At 55.1% G+C, this 18266-nt stretch overlaps 1 protein-coding gene across 7 annotated transcripts in view; it reads right to left on the minus strand.

Annotated features, from left to right (window-relative positions):
* The window catches only part of RARB (retinoic acid receptor beta), a 725304-nt gene that overhangs the window by 9870 nt on the left and 697168 nt on the right, over positions 1 to 18266 (minus strand). For all 7 annotated transcript variants that reach the window (XM_035705024.2, XM_025461026.3, XM_025461022.3 and 4 more), the window contains one exon: positions 6310 to 6486. In XM_035705024.2, coding sequence (XP_035560917.1) covers positions 6310 to 6486 — 177 coding nt within the window. The remainder of the gene's footprint in view (positions 1 to 6309; positions 6487 to 18266) is intronic.

Consider the following 18266-nt stretch of genomic DNA (forward strand, 5'->3'; position numbering starts at 1 on the left):
TTCCCTCATCAGAATCTCTCCCACCTCGTAGCAACCAGGGATTTCAGAGTTTCTAAGCAAAGGAGAAAAGCTCAAATTGCTCACGCATCTCAGTCCGTGCACTAATTGTATTTGGCAACTTCGTGGGCAGATCCTGATCTGATGTGACTATCCTCCAGCGCTTGTGGGAATGTTGAAGTGGTGACAGTAACAACAGTAACACATACAGAGCTTCACGTGGCTGTCCTCCCTGGCGGTGCGGAGCACCTATGATGCTGAGCTCATTGGAACAAAACGTTGTCCCCCGTGGCACCTGCCGCCAGCCTGCCTTCCCTGGGGAGGGAACACACGTGCTGGGAGCAGGACCTCCTTGTACTGCCACTACTCCCTAGACTGGCACTCTAGGGACTGTCATTTTAACATGTTAAGAGAAATGTGGGGAATTAAATCTAATATATTTTATTTAACGCAACATATTCAAAATATTTTTGTTGCAATATGTAATCCATATAAAAGGTCTTTAAGGAGGGCAGCCCCGGTGGTGCAACGGTTTAGCGCCGCCTGCAGCCCAGGGCGTGATCCTGGAGACCCTGGATCGAGTCCCACGTCAGGCTCTCTGCATGGGGCCTGCTTCTGCCTCTGCCTGTGTCTCTGCCTCTCTCTCTCTCTGTCTCTATGAATAAATAAAAATATTTTTTTAAAAAAACGGTCTTTAAGGAGATCTCCGAGATGTTTAAATACTAAGCGTTTGAAAGTTTTATTTATTTTACAATTAGAGCATTTCAAACCAGGCACATTTTGGGCACTCAACATCTGCGGGTGGCTGTGGCTCCTGTACCGGACAGCACGCTCCAGCCTCTGTGTGGGGGGGGTCCATGTGCTTGGTACCCAAGAGCTCATGGGGACAGTCTGACCTTACTCGTTCCTGATACTGGTGATGATAGCTAATTTAAAGAGCACTTACTACGTGCTGTTAACCTGAAAAATTATCCCAACAGCCTTACGAGGGAGGAGCACTATTCTCCTCATTGCACTGAGCAGTAACCGAGGCTTAGAGGTGACACATTACCTCCCCAGTTCACAGAGCTTCTGTAGGGCAGAGCTGGGATTTGAACCCAGGGAGTCTGGCTGCAGAGCCCGACCCTTAACCACCACCCTGACTGCCTCCTGCTGACTTCCAGTGACAGCCAGGCAATCGCTGGCCCCAGGCGTGGGAAAGCTGAGTTTCAGAGAGACACAGGACCTCCTCACGATGGCGCGGGTGGCCATGGTGATGCTGGAGCCAGAACTTGGCTGTGGGCTCCGGGGCCGGGGCCTGCTCCTCTTCAGGCTGGGTCTTGTCACTACTGAGCTTCTGGAAGGGAAGGACAGGTTCATGTGGGAACGGCCTCCGCGGCTGCAGAGCCACACGGTCCCCGGGACCTCGGGAGCCGCATATCATGTTTTGAAGTCACACGGGGCGGCCGCTTCTGCGTCACCAGAGCAAGGCGCTGCTGCCGCTGGCGTGGGGACGTCTCCTCAGGGCAGCAGAACCCAGGACGGCCCCGGGTGAGCCCCGCGCGGGCCTCCTGCTCGCACCCGCCCAGATGCAGCGCTCGGAAGGGGCTCAGGCTCCGGAATTCCGGCCGTGAGCTCACTCGTTGGCTCCCGCGTTCACTCCGTACGGCGAGGGCCGGGTGTCTGGTCAGGAAGGGCTGCTCTGCAGAGGTGGCCTCTCAGCCGAGATGAGGAGTTGGCCGGGAAGAAAGTGGACGGGGGGACCCAGATACAAGGGGCCTCTGGCGCCCACTTGGGCTGTGGCTGCCTCATCTGCAAGACGGAGACGGGAACAAAATCCCTGGAGGGTGTACAGAGGCCTAATAAAACGTGAGGTGACCGGAGCCGACAACGTCCCGGACACTGTCCAGCCCCCTGAGGACCACTCATCTCCCGCTCTCCAGAACCCGAGAGGAAGCTTCTCTCACCCCCCGTCTTCGGTGTGGGGAGGGACAGGAGCTTGCCCAAGGCCACACAGCGGCAGGCGGCAGCGCGGGCCACAGAGCGCAGGCCCAGGCCGCTGCTCCAGAGCCCGCACGGGCAGGGCAGCCACCAGGGGCCGGGGCAGGGCCGGGAGCTGGGCCGCGGGGCGGGGGCGCCGGGGAGACACGTCTGCGCACAGGCAGGGGCAGCGCGGGAGGGCGCGGGGCCGGTGCAGGGCCGGGAGCAGGGCCGGGAGCAGGGCCGGGAGCAGGGCCGGGAGCAGGGCCGGGTGCAGGGCCGGGAGCAGGGCCGGGTGCAGGGCCGGGAGCAGGGCCGGGAGCAGGGCCGGGAGCAGGGCCGGGTGCAGGGCCGGGTGCAGGGCCGGGAGCAGGGCCGGGAGCAGGGCCGGGCCGCTGGAAGGCCGAGGCGTCCCCAGGCCCCGCGTGGGCGCCTCCTTGCCTCGTGCTGCGCGCGGGCACGTGAATGGCACCGAGAAGCCTGCGTGTGGCGCGGCTCCCGCCGGCCCCGGGGCTCGGGCCGAGGAGGACCATCCAGGGCATCTCGGCGCGTCCTCTGAGGCCCAGGCCCTCCTCCTCCAGGGCACGCCGGACTCTTGGTGTCCTTTCGCTCAGGCCTCTTCCGAGGTCACCTGCCTCCCCGACCACACTGCAGAGAGCAGCCCAGGCCCACCTGAGTCACGCTCTTGGGCTGGATCGTGCCCCTGTGGTCCTCGGCGCCCGCAAGATCCTGCCCGCCCGCATCTCCTCACCCATCGCCGCAGCAGATCAGCTCCCAGCGCCCAGAGCAGTGCCCGGCACACGGCAGGTCCCGGGAACATTTGTAACAGGGAGAGAGCAGAGGGGTGAGCAGGGAGTGCAGGGGACACGGAGGGAAGGTCAGACGGCCCCAGGGTTTGTTTTAAAGGAGGTTTAAGTTGAGAGAGACGTGACCCTAATCACCCACAGAGAAGAGGCAGTTGAGAGGCAGGAGGAGGAGAAACAGGACAGGGAAGGCAGGAGAACAGGGGCACAGAGCACAGGCGGGGGTGCTCCCGGGGCTCCCGTTGTTGTCCTGACCACAAACCGAGGCCGCCACCGCTCTGGGGTGAGGAACGGGCGCAAACTTCTACACACAGTGGTTTGGGAGATTTGGCCCAGCCTACGAGGGACCCTTTGGCGACTCGACCCTCCTGGGACACGGTGAAGCTCAGGGCCAGGTCCCAGCCCCGACGGAGGCCTGGCTGCGGCCTCCACACCGAGGGTGCCCACCGGGCAGCCGCCAGGACCGGACAGCCCTCACCCCTCCGGAGGCACAGACTCAGGGCAGGCTCTCCCCTCGGGCCTGCTTCCTGAGGGGCTCCCACCTCGTGTCATAAAGCAACCCATGGCCCGCGCCGCCCGTGACGTGCCATCGCAGCGCCGGCCCGGCGGGCAGCCCCGACTCAGGCCACACACAGCACGACGCGTGGGTGGCTGTGAGCGCGGTGCCAGGCCAGAGCCGTCGACCCTTGGGACGCCGGCAACTTTCCTTTCCGGGGGCGGACAACAGCTTCAGCCTGTGTCTGTCTGTCCTGGTCTTTCTGTCTCGCTCCATCCATACATCAATGGCCTCGATAAGAAGATTCTTCTAAATGGCTCAGCCAGTTGACATTCTCATCCGAAAGATGCTCTTTGAAGTTGTGCATTTCTCAGGCTCTTGTGATTAATTGCCTCTGCTACAAATTCTTGGAAATGAGCTCTTATCTGGGGCCAAATAAGTACGCCTTCTGCTTCGTCTCATATGACTGGAGGTCTCTGCCCTGCCCTGAATTGAGGTTTTTCCTTCTGTGTCTACTGCATCCCAACCCCAGCCCCTCAAGCCTGGGAAGCCAAGAAGGAGTGGTTGAAAGAGTTTCCTGAGTCCTGCCACAGGGGCTGGAATTGTCCCCACACGCTCATGACAGCTGTGCTCCTGATTTCAGCACCACTGACCGAGCATCGCATCTACTACATGGTCCATGCTCATACCCACGACTATATTTACGCACATTTAAAGAGTTACTTTGGTGAATACCTTATTCATTTATATTCCTGTCATAGAGATAGGTAAACCGAGACTGGGAGAGGTTAAATAACTTGACCAGGGTCACAGAAATTGGCTCCTGTTCTCCCCAATTCCACCAAGGGGCTAGGGGCCGACTCTTGGATCCACGGGCAAATCAGAGGAGTGCTTAGGTTTCATTGTAAACGTGGGATGTGGGAAGACAGCTGGAGGTTGGAGGAGGATGTTAAGGAGGGAATCTAAGCACCTTGACCATGAAGCATGGGGTGTGGTGGAAGCAAGAAGCTTCCCTGGAGGATCTCAAAGCGTCCTTCTCATCTCTCCCAAAGGACTGAAGTTGAAGGAACCCCAAACTGACACCACCTGGCAGCCAGACAAGAGGAGGACTAAGAAACAAGCAAAGAACCAGAGTCAGAGCCCAAGCATCGGGAAGGCTCCAGGCCTGCTGGGTGGCCGCGTGACGCAGGGAGTCAGAATTCCACCACCTGGCCTGGTGCAGACACCGGCCTGCTTGTACCACCTACGGCTCCTTCAGCCACCCCAGGCCTCTGGGGCACCTCTCACCACGTGCTGATAACTCCGGTCTCTACTCCTATCTCAGGGATATACTATACCGTAAGGACTTGTGAGGAAAGGATAAGAAAGCCCAGGCTTTGTTGTGAATTCTTCCAGTAGCTCGTTGTTAATGACATTATTGATTTGCTTGGTGGCCTCTATTAATCCCTGGTGGCCTGGCTAGTTCTCTGCCCAGGGCCTACCTAATACTGTCCCCTGTTTATGCTTCTAATCCTCTCATGGCTTTTGGAATCGAAAGATGTGGGTCTTGGGTTTTGATTCCAGCATTCACCTGACCCAGGTGACTGACCCCGTCTCTAGCTCCTCGTCTGTAAACTGGGCTGAATCTCCATACCCAGCCAGGCTCACTGAGTTGTGTGAGGCTCAAATGAGCTGAGGTTTAGAGAAGCTATAGGATGCAGGTAGGTGATAAGTGAAAGCTGCTGTAAGCTTTCATTTTTTCTGAATGTCCCTAGGTTCATCCCAGACCGTCTGATTTTATGAGATGAAAAAATACTATATACACTCTCAGGATCCCTGGCACTTGTAGGTTACTGAGTAACCATTACCACCCCTCCTAAGATCCAACCAGTGAGCAGAAAGACACATAAACGTCCAAGTGTCCTGCACAACTGCCTCATATGGGGTCCTTTCTCCTCCTGAGGATTGTGTGTGTGTGTGTGTGTTTTAAAGATTTTATTTATTTATTCATGAGAGACAGACAGAGAGAGAGAGAGAGAGAGAGAGGCAGAGACACAGGCAGAGGGAGAAGCAGGCTCCATGCAGGGAGCCCGACGCGGGACTCGATCCCTGGTCTCCAGGATCATGCACTGGGCCAAAGGTGGTGCTAAACCGCTGAGCCACCCAGGGATCCCCTGTGTGTGTTTAATTACAGTGAGTAACTATATTTGCTTTGCAGAATTGTTTATACCCAAAGCTAGGAAAGATGTCATAAAAAGAAACATCTATGCTTTTAAAGCACCTCAAAAGCTAATTTTACTTTCTCTATTTTCTGATACTTCCCTGGGGGCCAACGTCCCCTCCCAGTTCCTCCAGAGGCCCTTAGCACACCCCTTCCACTCCCCCAAGGCAAGATACATCCCTGTCACCTGTAATGGGGGCTGTTTCTCACCCATGGAAACCAACCCCCCAGCCAGAATTAATCACACCATCCCTGAAGCTCCAAGCGGGGAGAGGGAGGGCAGGCATCCGGCCAGTAGACCCACAGAGGACAAGGTGTGACAGCATCCTTAACCCCTCTAGAGCCCTAGGAGCCACAGTGTAGGAACAGCAGAGTGAAAAGAGGCAACAGGGATCCATTCTCTTTGCACAGACAGGGACCCTGAATCCTATGGAAGGAAGTGATTTTCCAAGGCCACCGATAGAGGGTAGAAGCAGGGCACTATGTGCCACCTCCAGTCGGTGTAGCTTGGAGAAGCCTGACGGCCTAATCAATGACTTACAAGGGGGGCCCATGGAAGGGGCTCTAGGGGAGCAAGGAGGCCTGTGACCAAGACAGCCTGGGTCCGTCCCGAGGTCATGCAGGGAGGCTCCCACAACCAGGTGGAGAAGGTAGGAGGTTCTGCTTATTTCCAGGGGGTCTTTGAACCTTTGGTGGTGGAGCCGAGATTCAGGCAGGGAGGATGGGGCTCAGTGTGCAATGGAAGTGGCAGGAGGAGGGGCTGGGTGGACCAAAGCCTCTGGAGTTCTTCAAAGCATCTCAGTCACCTCCTCCCCCCACCCAACCTCTGACTATGAGTTCAGCAGGGCACCTACCAGAATGTCCAGGCAGGCGGCCTTCAGCAGGGTGATTTGGTCCGCGATGGTCAAGCCGGTGAAGCCTGGCAGACGTTTAGCAAACTCCACAATCTTAATAATGCACTTGGTGGCCAGTTCACTGAATTTGTCCCAGAGGCCCAGGTCCAGTCGGACTCGATGGTCAGCACTGGAATTCTAAGTGGGGAGAGAAAACACTGTCAGGAGTAGTTTGTGGAAAGCTCGACAGAAGACAGGAACTCGGCGCATTTCCTCCTGATGTGCTAATAGTTAAGTCTTGACCAGGGAGCTTCCTGTTGGGGTGGCTGAGTGTTTAGCTTGGATTCTTTTAAAAATGCTCAACATCCTATCCCTGAACCACTGGAACATCAAGTAACAGATAAAGGGAGTTTCTCTTTATGCGATTATCCCAGCTAGTGAGCGAAGGAACGATGCAGTAAGGAGTCACCATTTTGGAACACCGATGAATTAGTGGCTCCAGGCCCTGACCAACAGTGGCTGCTAAAATCTTAAAAACGTCATGGAATCACAACCATCATCTACAAAACAGTCAAAGCAGAATGAGAGCGGAGCTCTAGATGGAACTGCTGGAAATCCGGGAGTCAGAGGAACGTGGCAAGCTACACCACGGGGGAGGAACCTGTCACCATGCAGAATGCTGGAGCTTCCATCGAAACAGCAAATCAGGGTCTTCAACAAATACACTGCAAGAGGGTAACGCGAGATGGAAGAGAAACCTACAGACTAAAAGCAACTCCACCTAAATGCTCATTAACCAGTATGGATACATCCGTGGCACCCCACGCGATGGAATGCCGGCCAAGAGTAACAGCAAAGGGACGGCCAACGTGGGCCGCAACGTGGGTGAGCCTCAGACGCACCATGACCACGCCAAGGGATGCCAGACACCTGCACACAGAACGACTCCACATACAGGACATTCTGAAAACAGCAAAGCTGGAGGGAGAGAGAGCAGATCGGGGGCGTCCAGGGCCAAGGTAGGGACAGAGGCCCGGGAGGGAACTAAAAAAAAAAAAAAAGAAAAAAGAAAAGAAAAACTGAGGAGTCTTACAATTACAACGTGTAGATCTTATGCGAATTCTCATTCAAATAAACCACAGAAACTGACACGTGTGAGAAAAGTGGGAATGTGAGATATTAAGGTGTCTGAGATGCTAATTTTCTGCGATGAAAACACTGCTTTTGTTGACATTGCTTTTGGTGGGAAGTTCCCACCATTGAGAACATTAAACATATTTCCAGGCCAAATAGCACGTCTGTAATTTACTTCCACGTAACAGATGATGGGGAGAGAGTGCGCCGGCGGGAGGGTGCAACAAGGTGGGCGGGGAGTGATCGCCGGGGGCGTCGGCTTCTCTACTCTCTCGGCTCCACGCCGCATTTGCAGTCGTTCACCATAAAGATAAAAGACAAGCCAGAGCCAGAGTGAATTCAAACAAAATGACAACAACAGAACATGGACTCTCTAGGCGACCTCAGTGCTGTGAGGGCCACAGGCAAGCTTCTCCGGGCGCCCCTGGTCCCAGCGCTGGGCGACCTCGGGGCCCCGCGCAGCACGATGACACGGTCCCACTTGGGGTGGGAGGGTGACACAGCTGCTCCCCTGGGGAGGGCCCGGCCTTCTCTCCCCTCGGTGCCTTTAATCTTGGACCCCACGCCCAGCTTCCTGCAGGAGCTTCTGGAAGCCACAGAATAAATCAGGGGGAACCCTTCCTCTGGCACCGCGGTGACCTCAGATTTCTGTCCACCTACTGGCCGGGTTCCTCCATCCATCTGCATACTCCTTCATTCATTCACTTCTTGGCCTGCCTCTCTCATCCCTCCCTCGCTCCACGAACTTTCCTGACCCACTCGCACACACGCACGCACGTGTGCAGCCAGGGGCTGAGCGCGCACACACACACACACGCTTCCAGCCCCGATGAGCTGACAGCCGGGCGGGCCAGGCACCTGCTGCTCCCTGGGACTTGCCACGACAGGCCCCGTCCAGGGCCCCGCTCGGGACCTCACCCAAGCCCACTCGGCAAAGAAGGCGCTGGCTGTTCTGAGCTCCATCCTGAGACATGGAGCTAACTTGCCCCCGAGGGGCTGGAAGTGGCTCCCACGTCTGCCCGGCCGCCAGGTGACAGGTGTGCCCTCCAGTAAGCAGCGCCTCATTCTCCCCTTTTGTAAAGTGGGCGACAGGCCACCTGCCCTCAAAGGCTGCCAGGAAGATTAAGTGGGACCCCAGGGCACAGAGGGGGCCTGGTGTGTTCCGGGGGTTGGCCAGTATTGCAACCCTTTCCTCGGCACCCGTTCTTGCCCACCGCGCCGCCCGAGGGTCCAGACCACAGCCGTGACCGTCTTCTCCACGAGCAGAGGTAGCACGGCCAGCAAGGTCCCCATCCGGGTCCGCACTCCACCGCCCATCACACTCCTCAGCCTCGCTCTCTTCAGTTAGTCCATAAAGAGGATGCGCACAGTACACACAGGAAATAGGGTACCACTCGGTAGTTGCCAGAACGTACTGACGGTCTCGGCTTTCAGCTGCGGTTACACTAAAACATACCCAGGAAAGTGCCTTTTGTGGGGTTTTTCTTTTTTTTTTTTCTTTATCCAATCTCCAGAGCAGAATCTCTGGTGTGAACGCAGTCAAATGACTACCTTGTATTGCTTGCCTTTTTGTCATCCCCTTGCTCCTCCCTCCCTCCGAGCCCTCGGGGTTTGGGCAGAGCTCTGGGACCCCCTCAAGTATCGGAGGGCACTTGACCGTGGTCTCGCTAATCACAACAGGCCCTCTTCCTGGCTACAGGCATTGGCTCCGAGAGGAGTGGGTGACCGACAGCAGGCCCATGAGGCTCACTTCTGGGGCTCGAGTTAGAATAAAGGGAAGCAAAGCTGTCAGTGTGGGTGGCCAGGGGTTTTCAGGGGCTACCAGGTGGAGAAGGCCTCTTAAGAATGAAGCCAACTCAGAGGAAAGCTGTGGTGAGTGATGGAGAGAGAGGAAGAGTGAGTCTGTCCTGAAGGTACTGAAACGCTGGATCCAGCCACACCTGATCCACACCATGACTTTTTTGAAAAAACAAACAAACAAACAAAAAACAGACCAAAAGCCACAGTCCTCTCACTGGCCTGCAAGGCCCTCCCGGATCCAACCCCAGATCTGACTCCCTACCTTCCCACTCCCTCCTAGCTCACTCCCGCCCCCAAGCCTCATGGGTCTCTTGCTGTCCCCGAACAAGTGGGCACGCACCGCCTCTGGGTCTTTGCACTGGCTGTTCCGTCCACCTGGATTCCTGTTCCCCTCACTACCTACGTGGTGCACGCCCTCATTCCTTCAAGTCTTTGATCAAATGTCATCTCTCTTGAGCCCGCACCAGCCCACTCTGTCGAGATCTACAGGATCCTTCTGCTGGCACTGCAGCTGCTCCCCATCCTGCTCGGTGTCCACGGCACTTACCGCCTACCGCACTATAAGGCCTTACTAACACGGGCCTTCTTGTCTCATTTCCCCCTGCTGCATCCTCAAGGTCTAGAACAGTGCCTGGTACATAGCAAGCAGGGGCCCAATAGACATTCGTTAAACGAACCAATGAGGAACGATGTTCCCCCAAGTCTTGGCTTGTCCCAGACGTCTCAGGACAACTACATCCTGAGGATGAGGCTCCCCACGCTGCGGTCTAGGCCTGCTCAGGAGCCTCTGCTGCCTGTGGAAGCAAAGTGGAACCACCCAGTGAAAGACAAGGCTCACGGGCCTGGCGTTTAGGCCTCTGACAAATGTCAACAGTTCAGTGAAGGGAACTGTGCGTCCCAAATACCCATCCTTAGTTCCTCACCCCAGTGAAGATCAGCCCAGAGCCAATAAAACTTAGCTTTCATTTTAAATGCCGGGGAGGAGAGCCAAAAAGGAAAGTGGGCCTAAGGGGTGCCCCGGAAGGCCTTCAAAAGTTGGGTGCCACCGTCGCCTCCTGCAGCACCCTCTGCAGGAGCGAGGCACTCTTTGTCCAGATTTATTTTATTCCTTCCTCAAGGACCTTGGTGGCATACAGTACACCCAGGGGAACAGAGGATCAAGATGTGCGGCCATTCGGGCTGTAATTAAATTTAATAGGCAGTTTATCCAGTTTGTAGGAAGATGACACGGAAGAGAGGCACACAGAGGCGAGCTTACGGCGGGAAATCATTTGACAATGGAGTATCCATCTGGAAAAAAAGACATTGGCCCGACCCAGCGAGTGTGAACAAAACCTTCATCAGCATCCTATGAGGTTACTTCATCACACCCCGGGCTGCGGGAGAGAAGCCTGTCGCACCTTCTATTAAAAATAATGCACAGCCGTCTTAATGGCATGTAAATCTAACTCACTATTATGCAAACCGAAGGGAAGAGGCAGTTAATAAAACACAAAATAACCCGGTGTTTTATTATACCGGGCGCTCGATTCATAGGCATGAGGTTTAAAATGGCTTATATATTTTCTGCCGGCGGCAGCAAATGGAGAGCCCTGCTTGTTTGGGGTGGCAAGGAAGGCGGTTCGGGGAGCAGGGAGGGAAGGGTGGGGTTGGGGAGGCCCTTCTGGAACTGGTGGAGGAGTGGGAGGCCAGGGCGGCAGGGGAGGCCTGGGGAGGAGCACAGCCTGTGGGGAGCAGCGGGCCCCCCTCAAACCCTGGCTCTCCTCCCATCCCCTGCTCCTCCTAGGGGGTGGGAGCCCCCCTCCAGGTGGGCACCCCACTCTGCCTTCCCACAGGGCTGCGCGGGCCCCCCTGGACACCACGCACGTGGTGGTCGAGCCGGGCTGCCTGTTGCTCCTGCTCAGCTAAGGGGGAAACGCAGCTCCCCCCAGCAAGGAGCTACGCTGCCCAGGGGGTGCTGGGCGCACCTGCCCGGTGCCTCCTTCCCTGGGCCTGATCTGCCCTCGGCCGCCCGGACAGGCCGACGCCCCTTCCAGTCGCACCGCAGACTGTTCCTGTCATCCGCCTTCCGTGTCCCCGTGGCACACGTGTCCCATGCCACAAGCCCTGGGGCCAGGCCCCCTCCGGAGGGCTTCACAACCAGCTCCCTCTAATCCTCACAGCACCCTCCTTCGGGAAGGCTGTTCCCGGCCCATCCGGCTGGGGTGGAGGCTGAGGCCCAGAGACGTGAAGTCACTTGGGCAAGACGCCCAGCCGTTAGATGGAGGGCACGGGATTCGCACAGGGCAGTGCGGCCGCACAGTCCATGCTCCTGACCCCCATACTGTGCCACCCACCCTCCTGCTCCTCGGTCCAGCTCGGGTTCTGCTTCGTGGCCTGTGGCCTGAACTTTCTGCCTTCTAGAACCTGCTATTGCATTTGTGATCTCCCTCCTGGTTGGAATGCTGGATGCTTCCAGAAGGTGGCTGAAAGATCCCCAGGGTCATCATGAAGAGAACGTTATGTGCCAGGCCGCATCCCTCTGTGGTCAACAAACACGTATCTAGGCACTGTGACAACACGGCCTCAGGAATGTGCCAGCTGGGGTACGTTCATCAGCGGGAGGAGGGCAGTGTCGGGGCCCCCGGCACACTTTTAACATTTCCCTTAAGACCTGCTTCCAACAGGTGGGGACAGGCAGGTTGGCAGCCATCCTGCATTACGGGTGGACAGACAGGCATGGAGCAGCCCATGGGCAGAGAGGGAGAGGGCTCTGAGCAACGGGCCATGGGCAACGGGAAGGGAGAGGCAACAAGGGTCTCGGAGGACCTCCCCAAGAGTTTCTGGGAAGTCTGGCTAGAAGCAAACACGATATCCCTGAAGGTAATGTTTTAGGGGTGCTCCTGTACCCCCATCAACCTAAGATTCTGAGACCCACACATGAGACTAAAAGGGATGGCCGCAGCCTATTCATTGCTGGCGATCCCAGAGATTCAGGGACCTTGGTGGAGTGCAGGGGTATAACCTTTGGAATAGATCGGCTGGAAGGTACAGATCAGTGTTCCAGAGGATGTCCAGGAGGTGCTAGATTTTGGGGTGGTCTCAGCTGCTCTGAAAGTCCACGGATGGCTTCTGGAGTCCCAGGGGCACGTCTAAGGATGAACGAAAGCTCTGCCCTGCTGACCTGCCAAAGCCTGTGGCCGGGCACAGAGCACAGGCTCACCCCCTTGGCCCTGCTTCTTCCGTCTGGAAACCTCACTTGGCCCATGTTCACACACAAACCTTACCCCAGCTCACAAAGGCCCCGCCTGCCAGCCCTCACCTATCTCCTCAGGCTCTGCATCCAGCCCCTCCTCTGCCAAACTCCTGGCCACGCTCATGCTATTCCCTTGACTGAAAACGTCTTTTCCTTTTTCCACCGCCCAGTAAGATCCAGGGAATGTAGCACAGTACCCAGAGGGCACTTTTCACTAAAAGCCAAAGACAAGACGCGTGATGTATACTGCCAGAGGCTTCTAAAAGCTCACAAACATGTGACAACATTTGCTTTTCAGCCAGGCCTCAGAGAAGAGCTGCAAGCCCGGGAGGGTAGGTGTCTGCGCCCTCCGACTTTGCACTCCGTGGGTGCTAGGGTTGAGCTGTGTACCTCTCCTGCCACCGTCGCCACAGAAGACACGTTGAAGTCCTAATCCCCAGTAACTTCAGAGTGTGACCTTACCCAGAAATGGGGTCCTTAACACAAGTTATCAACTGAAAATGAGGTCATTAGGCAGGGCTCATTCTCGTATGACCGGTGCTCCTATAAGGGGACATTTGGAGAGAGACAGAAGCGAATGGAGAGAAGATGGCATGAAAACACTCAGGCGGGAGAAGCCATGTGAAGACACAGGATTGGAATGACACTTCTCCAAGCCGAGTAGTGCCAAGAATGGCCCCCAAGAGCAGAAGCTAGAAGAGGCAAGGAAGGATTGTTCCCTAGAGCCAACGGAGCGAGCATGGCCCTGACATCTTGGTATTGGGCTTCCAGCTTCCGGACTGGAGAGCAATAAATTGCTGTTGACTGAAGCCACCCAGTCTGTGGTACTTTGTTACGGCGGCCTTAGCAGACGAATACAGCAGGGACACAGTCTATGCGTGCTGGAAAATGAAAGAATAGTCGACGTGATACAGGCAGGGCAGGTATGTTTACTGACAGGAAACAGGCTCACAAAAGATAAGAACTGGTTCAAGGTCAGCCAACAGGGAGGCCGGTCGAGTGGAGACTAGAACTCATGACACCCCGTTCATCTTCCCCCCAACCAGGTGCGTCTCTCCTGGGAGGGTGACCTTCTGAGTGTCAGGTTCTGATTCTCTGGTTGATCCCAGTGTTAGTTTGCTAGAATGAAAGCCAAGTGCACCGTGGCCAGAACTACTCACAATATCCTTCCTTTTCTAAAGCAGTTGTTTCCTGGAAAGTCTTTTGGAGGTTTAATGATTTTGTTGGTGGTCATTTTTCTAAGTAGATGAAGGGCTCCTTAAATCTCCATAGCTCAACTCCACGAGCCCCTTGGAGGGCAGCTTATGTGCCATCAAGCTCTGCAAGGAGACGAACAGCCCCCACACGGCGTGCCAAGCAGCAGGATGCGGGAGCGGACAGCCCAGGCTGGGGTCACGCTGCCTGGAGACTGCCTCGCTTGCCCACCTACCACTTTCCCTTCCCAGAACCTGTGTGTGTGACACAGTGTTCCTAACACGATCGAGAGGAGACTGGCCCGTTTTGCACATCCCTCCGCCAGAAACTACACAAGAGGCTGACACATTTGTTTCACTTAACCTTTCCAGGAACCCCACGAGGTGGGTGTCATGCAAATCCCATTACACAGAGGACGGGGCCGAGGTTCCTAGGATGAGTCCGAGGTCATGCGATCTTAGGTAGCACAGGCCAGATTTAACCCTAGGTCTACAAAGTCCAAAAACGCAAACTACATTGTTGCTGGAATGTGACCTCTGGAAGCAGAGTAAATATCCTCAGAACTGGGATGCTGCTTCCTTTGGTTTGCTTCTTCATTCTATTTTGGAGACTCATCTATAAATAGCCACTGGCCTGCTTTCCACTCGCTCCGTGGAATCCCCCTCCAACTCTCCTCGTTTGTGGAGAGGTGATCACTGGTTAGGAACCTTCCCAAAGAGACTAGCTCTGAAGTTTGGAGGTGAGCACCCTGCCCAGGCCTGGGAGTGGAGGGCAGAGGAGTATATATTCCTGCCTCATCACCCACTTCTATGCCCCCTGGGGCTGGGCTATGTGTCCCAAATCTACTGTAATGAGAAAAGAAAAGGGAAGTACTTTTTCAAAGGTCTATAGGTGGGTGGCTAGCTGCCTTTTTAATTCCTCTCTGCCCACTTATTCTAAAGGCATCTGACAGGGAGGCCAGGCTAGTGAGGATGGCAGGAAGTTTCCTTGCAGTGGAAGCAACTGCCTGTCTAAAAAAAGCTCTTAAAAAAAAAAAAAAAAAAAAGCTCAACTCAGAACTAAGAGCTTGCCGAGAATGTGTTATGGCTGCTGTTATTTATTTATATCCCCACCTACTTCCAGAAAGGATTTGAAGTTGCTTACAATAAAAACTGAGCTACATCTGTATACAGAGTAGAAATAAAGAGAAAAGCCGGATGAGAGACTGTTATCAGAGCAGATGGGATCCCACAAATGGGCAGCGTGCTTCTGGAAGGAGGTTGGCTGTCCTGTAGTTAAGGATCACCCTCTGGAGAAGGGAGGCTGTATTTCCATTTTCCTTGATGGATGAAAACAGGTGCAGAAAGGGGCACCTGGGTGGCTCAGTCGGTTAAGTGTCCAACTCTTGGTTTTGGCTCAGGTCATGATCCCATGGGTGGTGAGATCGAGCCCCACGTTGGGCTCTGTGCTCAGCAGGGAGCCTGCTGGAGGGTCTCTCAGCCTGCCCCTCCCCCACTCACATGTGCTGGCTCGCTCTCTCTAAAATAAATCAATCTAAAAAACTAGGGGCAGAAATCCCCACAAAGTGCTTAGGATGGTGGACCCCATCTGGGGATGGATGGTGTCTCACCCAAAGAGGGGTGGGTGGGAAGGGGCCTGGAGGCCCTCAGGAACTACCCCCCACCTCACCCCCTGCCACCTTGGGCCAAAAGCAGACCTTGAGACTAGGATTTGAATGCAAGCAGCTTTCTGGGAATGAGTCCCAGGAAGCACCAGAGGAGGGCTGGGGAGGGGAGGCAGCCAGTAAAGACCATCCCTGTGGGCACGTGGGCTCATCTTGCTGGGGACCCCTAAGAAATGGTTTAGAGAACCTAAGAGGTATCTTTCCTAGGGGCAAGGGAGCTGGGGCATTCACCCATCAGCTTCTTTTTGTTCTTGGGTGGGGGATCCCCCAGGAGTGTCAGTGCCCCACATGTGAGCCAAGCGGCTCTAGCAGCCCTCGAGAGCCCTCCCGCAGGTCCCTGGGACTTGCAGTGTGAGCCTCGGGACAGGGCCCTGCCAGCCCCTGCTGCATTCTCCGGGAAGGCTGGGCAGGTAGCCCCACAGCCTGGAGACATGTGGAATCAGACCTGTGGTATAATGGGAACCCAAAAGGAAAGGGAGTCCTGGGGGAGGGAGGGTAGTAGAGACCCTGGTGAGCCTGGCCAGAATCCCTAGCTGCCTTTTGAGGTGGGAGGGAACAGGGGGAGGTCCAGCCTGAAAGACCATTTGGTCTCAGGCCCTGTAGGAAGCTGGGTCACAGCAGGGCGTACGTTCTGGGCAGAGGCGATGCTATGCCTTGTGTTTGCCCAGCCCTCCCCTGGAGTACAGCGGACACCATCCAGTTACCAGGTGAGTCGGGGCCTGGTGGACTGTCTAGGCCACACTAAGAAAGCCCCGTCTGGGGAAGAGAGGAGGAGACCCCTGAGACCATAGCAAATGATCCTAAGGATTGTCATAAAATGTGTCTCATCTGATCTGGCTCCGAAATTTCCACTTCCAGGAAGTCCTCCCTGCTTTGTCTCTTTTACTCTTTTCGGGAGCTAACAGTTTGATTTATTCCTGGATAACAGCCACTCCCTCCTAACTAGATGCCCAAAGGCTCCTGCTTCCATCCTGCTTCGTCAACCTCCCCCTTGATGTCTCCAGTGTATGGTGTGGCTACAAGGGCCGTCCCTGGACTCAGGCAGTTCACGTTCAAGTCCCAAGTATTTGCTATGAGACACGGGGCACATTATTTGGCCTTTCCACACACCAGCTTACTCATCTGTAACATGGAAGCAACAACACCTGCTTTATAACGTCCCATAAGGAGGCAAAGAATGAATATTCACAGTACTTAGCAGGGTCCCTGGTACAGAGTAAATGCTCAGTAACTACTAGCTGTAATAATAATGCTGATAACGATAACAAAGACTCCTGAGAAGACTTCCTCTTTCTCTCCATTATTTACAGACTAAAGTACAAATTCCTCAGTCAGTGTTCAAGACTCTGCAAGGCTTTCTTTCGTTCTTTCTGATTTATTTATTCACTTATTTTAGAGAGAGTGAGCACAGGATGAGGGGCAGTGGGAGACAGAGGATTTCAACCAGACCCCCACCCACCTCCACTGAGCAGAGAGCCTGATGTGGGGCTCGATCTCATGGCCTTGATGTCGTGACATGAGCCGAAATCAAGTCAGACACTTAAACCGACTGAGCCTCCCAGGCACACTTGCAAAGCTATTTCTTACTTCCCACTCACTCCCAACACAGTCCCACTAATCCGCTCGCCTCCTTCTGTCCGTCCCCCTGAGCCCATCCTCAGTTGACTTCCTGATTTTCCTAGGTCAGGGTGCATCCAGTTTGATCCTTAGCCCAAAACAGTGCCTGCAGCAGTCGGCAATCGTTAATATTTCTAAAAGGAATAAATGATATGCTCCTCGGCACTGGTTAATCATCTTACTTCTCTGTGGCATCAGATGCACCCAGCATGGGACTAGCTCCCCGGACTATCAGTTCATATCCAGTGGGTGGATGTGGGGTAGATGGTGCTCTTGCCACATCTCTGTTGTATAGGTATTTCCCATCACAGAAGCTTCTCATGAATTGTTGAATTTTTCTGACCGTTTTATATCCTCCCCATTCAACAGATGGGAAAAATGAGGCTGAGAGAAGTTAATAACTTGCACACAGTCACTCGGCTGACTGGTGTTAGCTAAGCAGGATTTAAGCTTCTAGCGCTCTTGCTCTTGATAAAAAGCATTACCTCCACCACCTCTTGGCTCATGGGCCTGCTTTACCTCCTGGGTTAAAACAAAGCTCCCTTATGGCGTCCAGCCTTGCCTGCTCTGTGTCTCTCTGGGCTAGGATATGCTCCCCAAGCTCAGGGGGGGCCTATCCACTGAATCAAGCCTTTCCCGTAGCCTGGGAGGGTAGGTCACCAGCTTTCCACACTGGTGGGTGAAGCACACCCATGTCTCTCCTTCTCCTTGACACCAAGGGCCTGGCTGGGCCCAGCAGGTCATCCTGGGTCCGGCTACTAAGTACGCTTCACGGCGTCTGCTGTTTAGAGTGTGGTCTGCAGCCCAGCCGCAGCAGGTCACCTAGAAGCTTGTTAGAAATGCTCCCCCTCCCACCCCGGCCCCCAGCACCGCCCAACCTGCGGAGTCAGAACCCGCATCTCAATATGATTGCCAGATGCTTCAGAAGTGAGCACACGGAGGTCTGGAGAGCGCTGCTCTAGGACGGTCTTCTGCTTTCTGAGCTGGTCTTCGGCTTGGCGCCATCTAACTCCCGGGCTACCCACCAGCAGCCTTGGGCTTAGCTGGGATGCCGCCCCAGCAGGTTCTAGTACAAATCTGCGCAGCAAACCCCCTGGGCCCGCTCCTGCTTACCATTCCCATTGTACAGAAAGAGCTGTGGCGACAACACCCGAATGCAAGACGCGGGCTCCCTCGGAGCAGCTTCCCAGCCCTGCGCTCACTGTCCTCCTTTCAGCACCAACACTTCAATTCTGGATCGTCAGGAGCTTTCCTCCTGTTCTTTTTCTAGTACGCGAGTCACCAAGCCAGCAAATACGATAACTTGGATTATTTTTTTTTAAAGATTTTATTTAT

The sequence above is a fragment of the Canis lupus genome, chromosome 23, assembly GCF_003254725.2.
Source record: "Canis lupus dingo isolate Sandy chromosome 23, ASM325472v2, whole genome shotgun sequence".
Taxonomy (NCBI): Eukaryota; Metazoa; Chordata; class Mammalia; order Carnivora; family Canidae; genus Canis; species Canis lupus.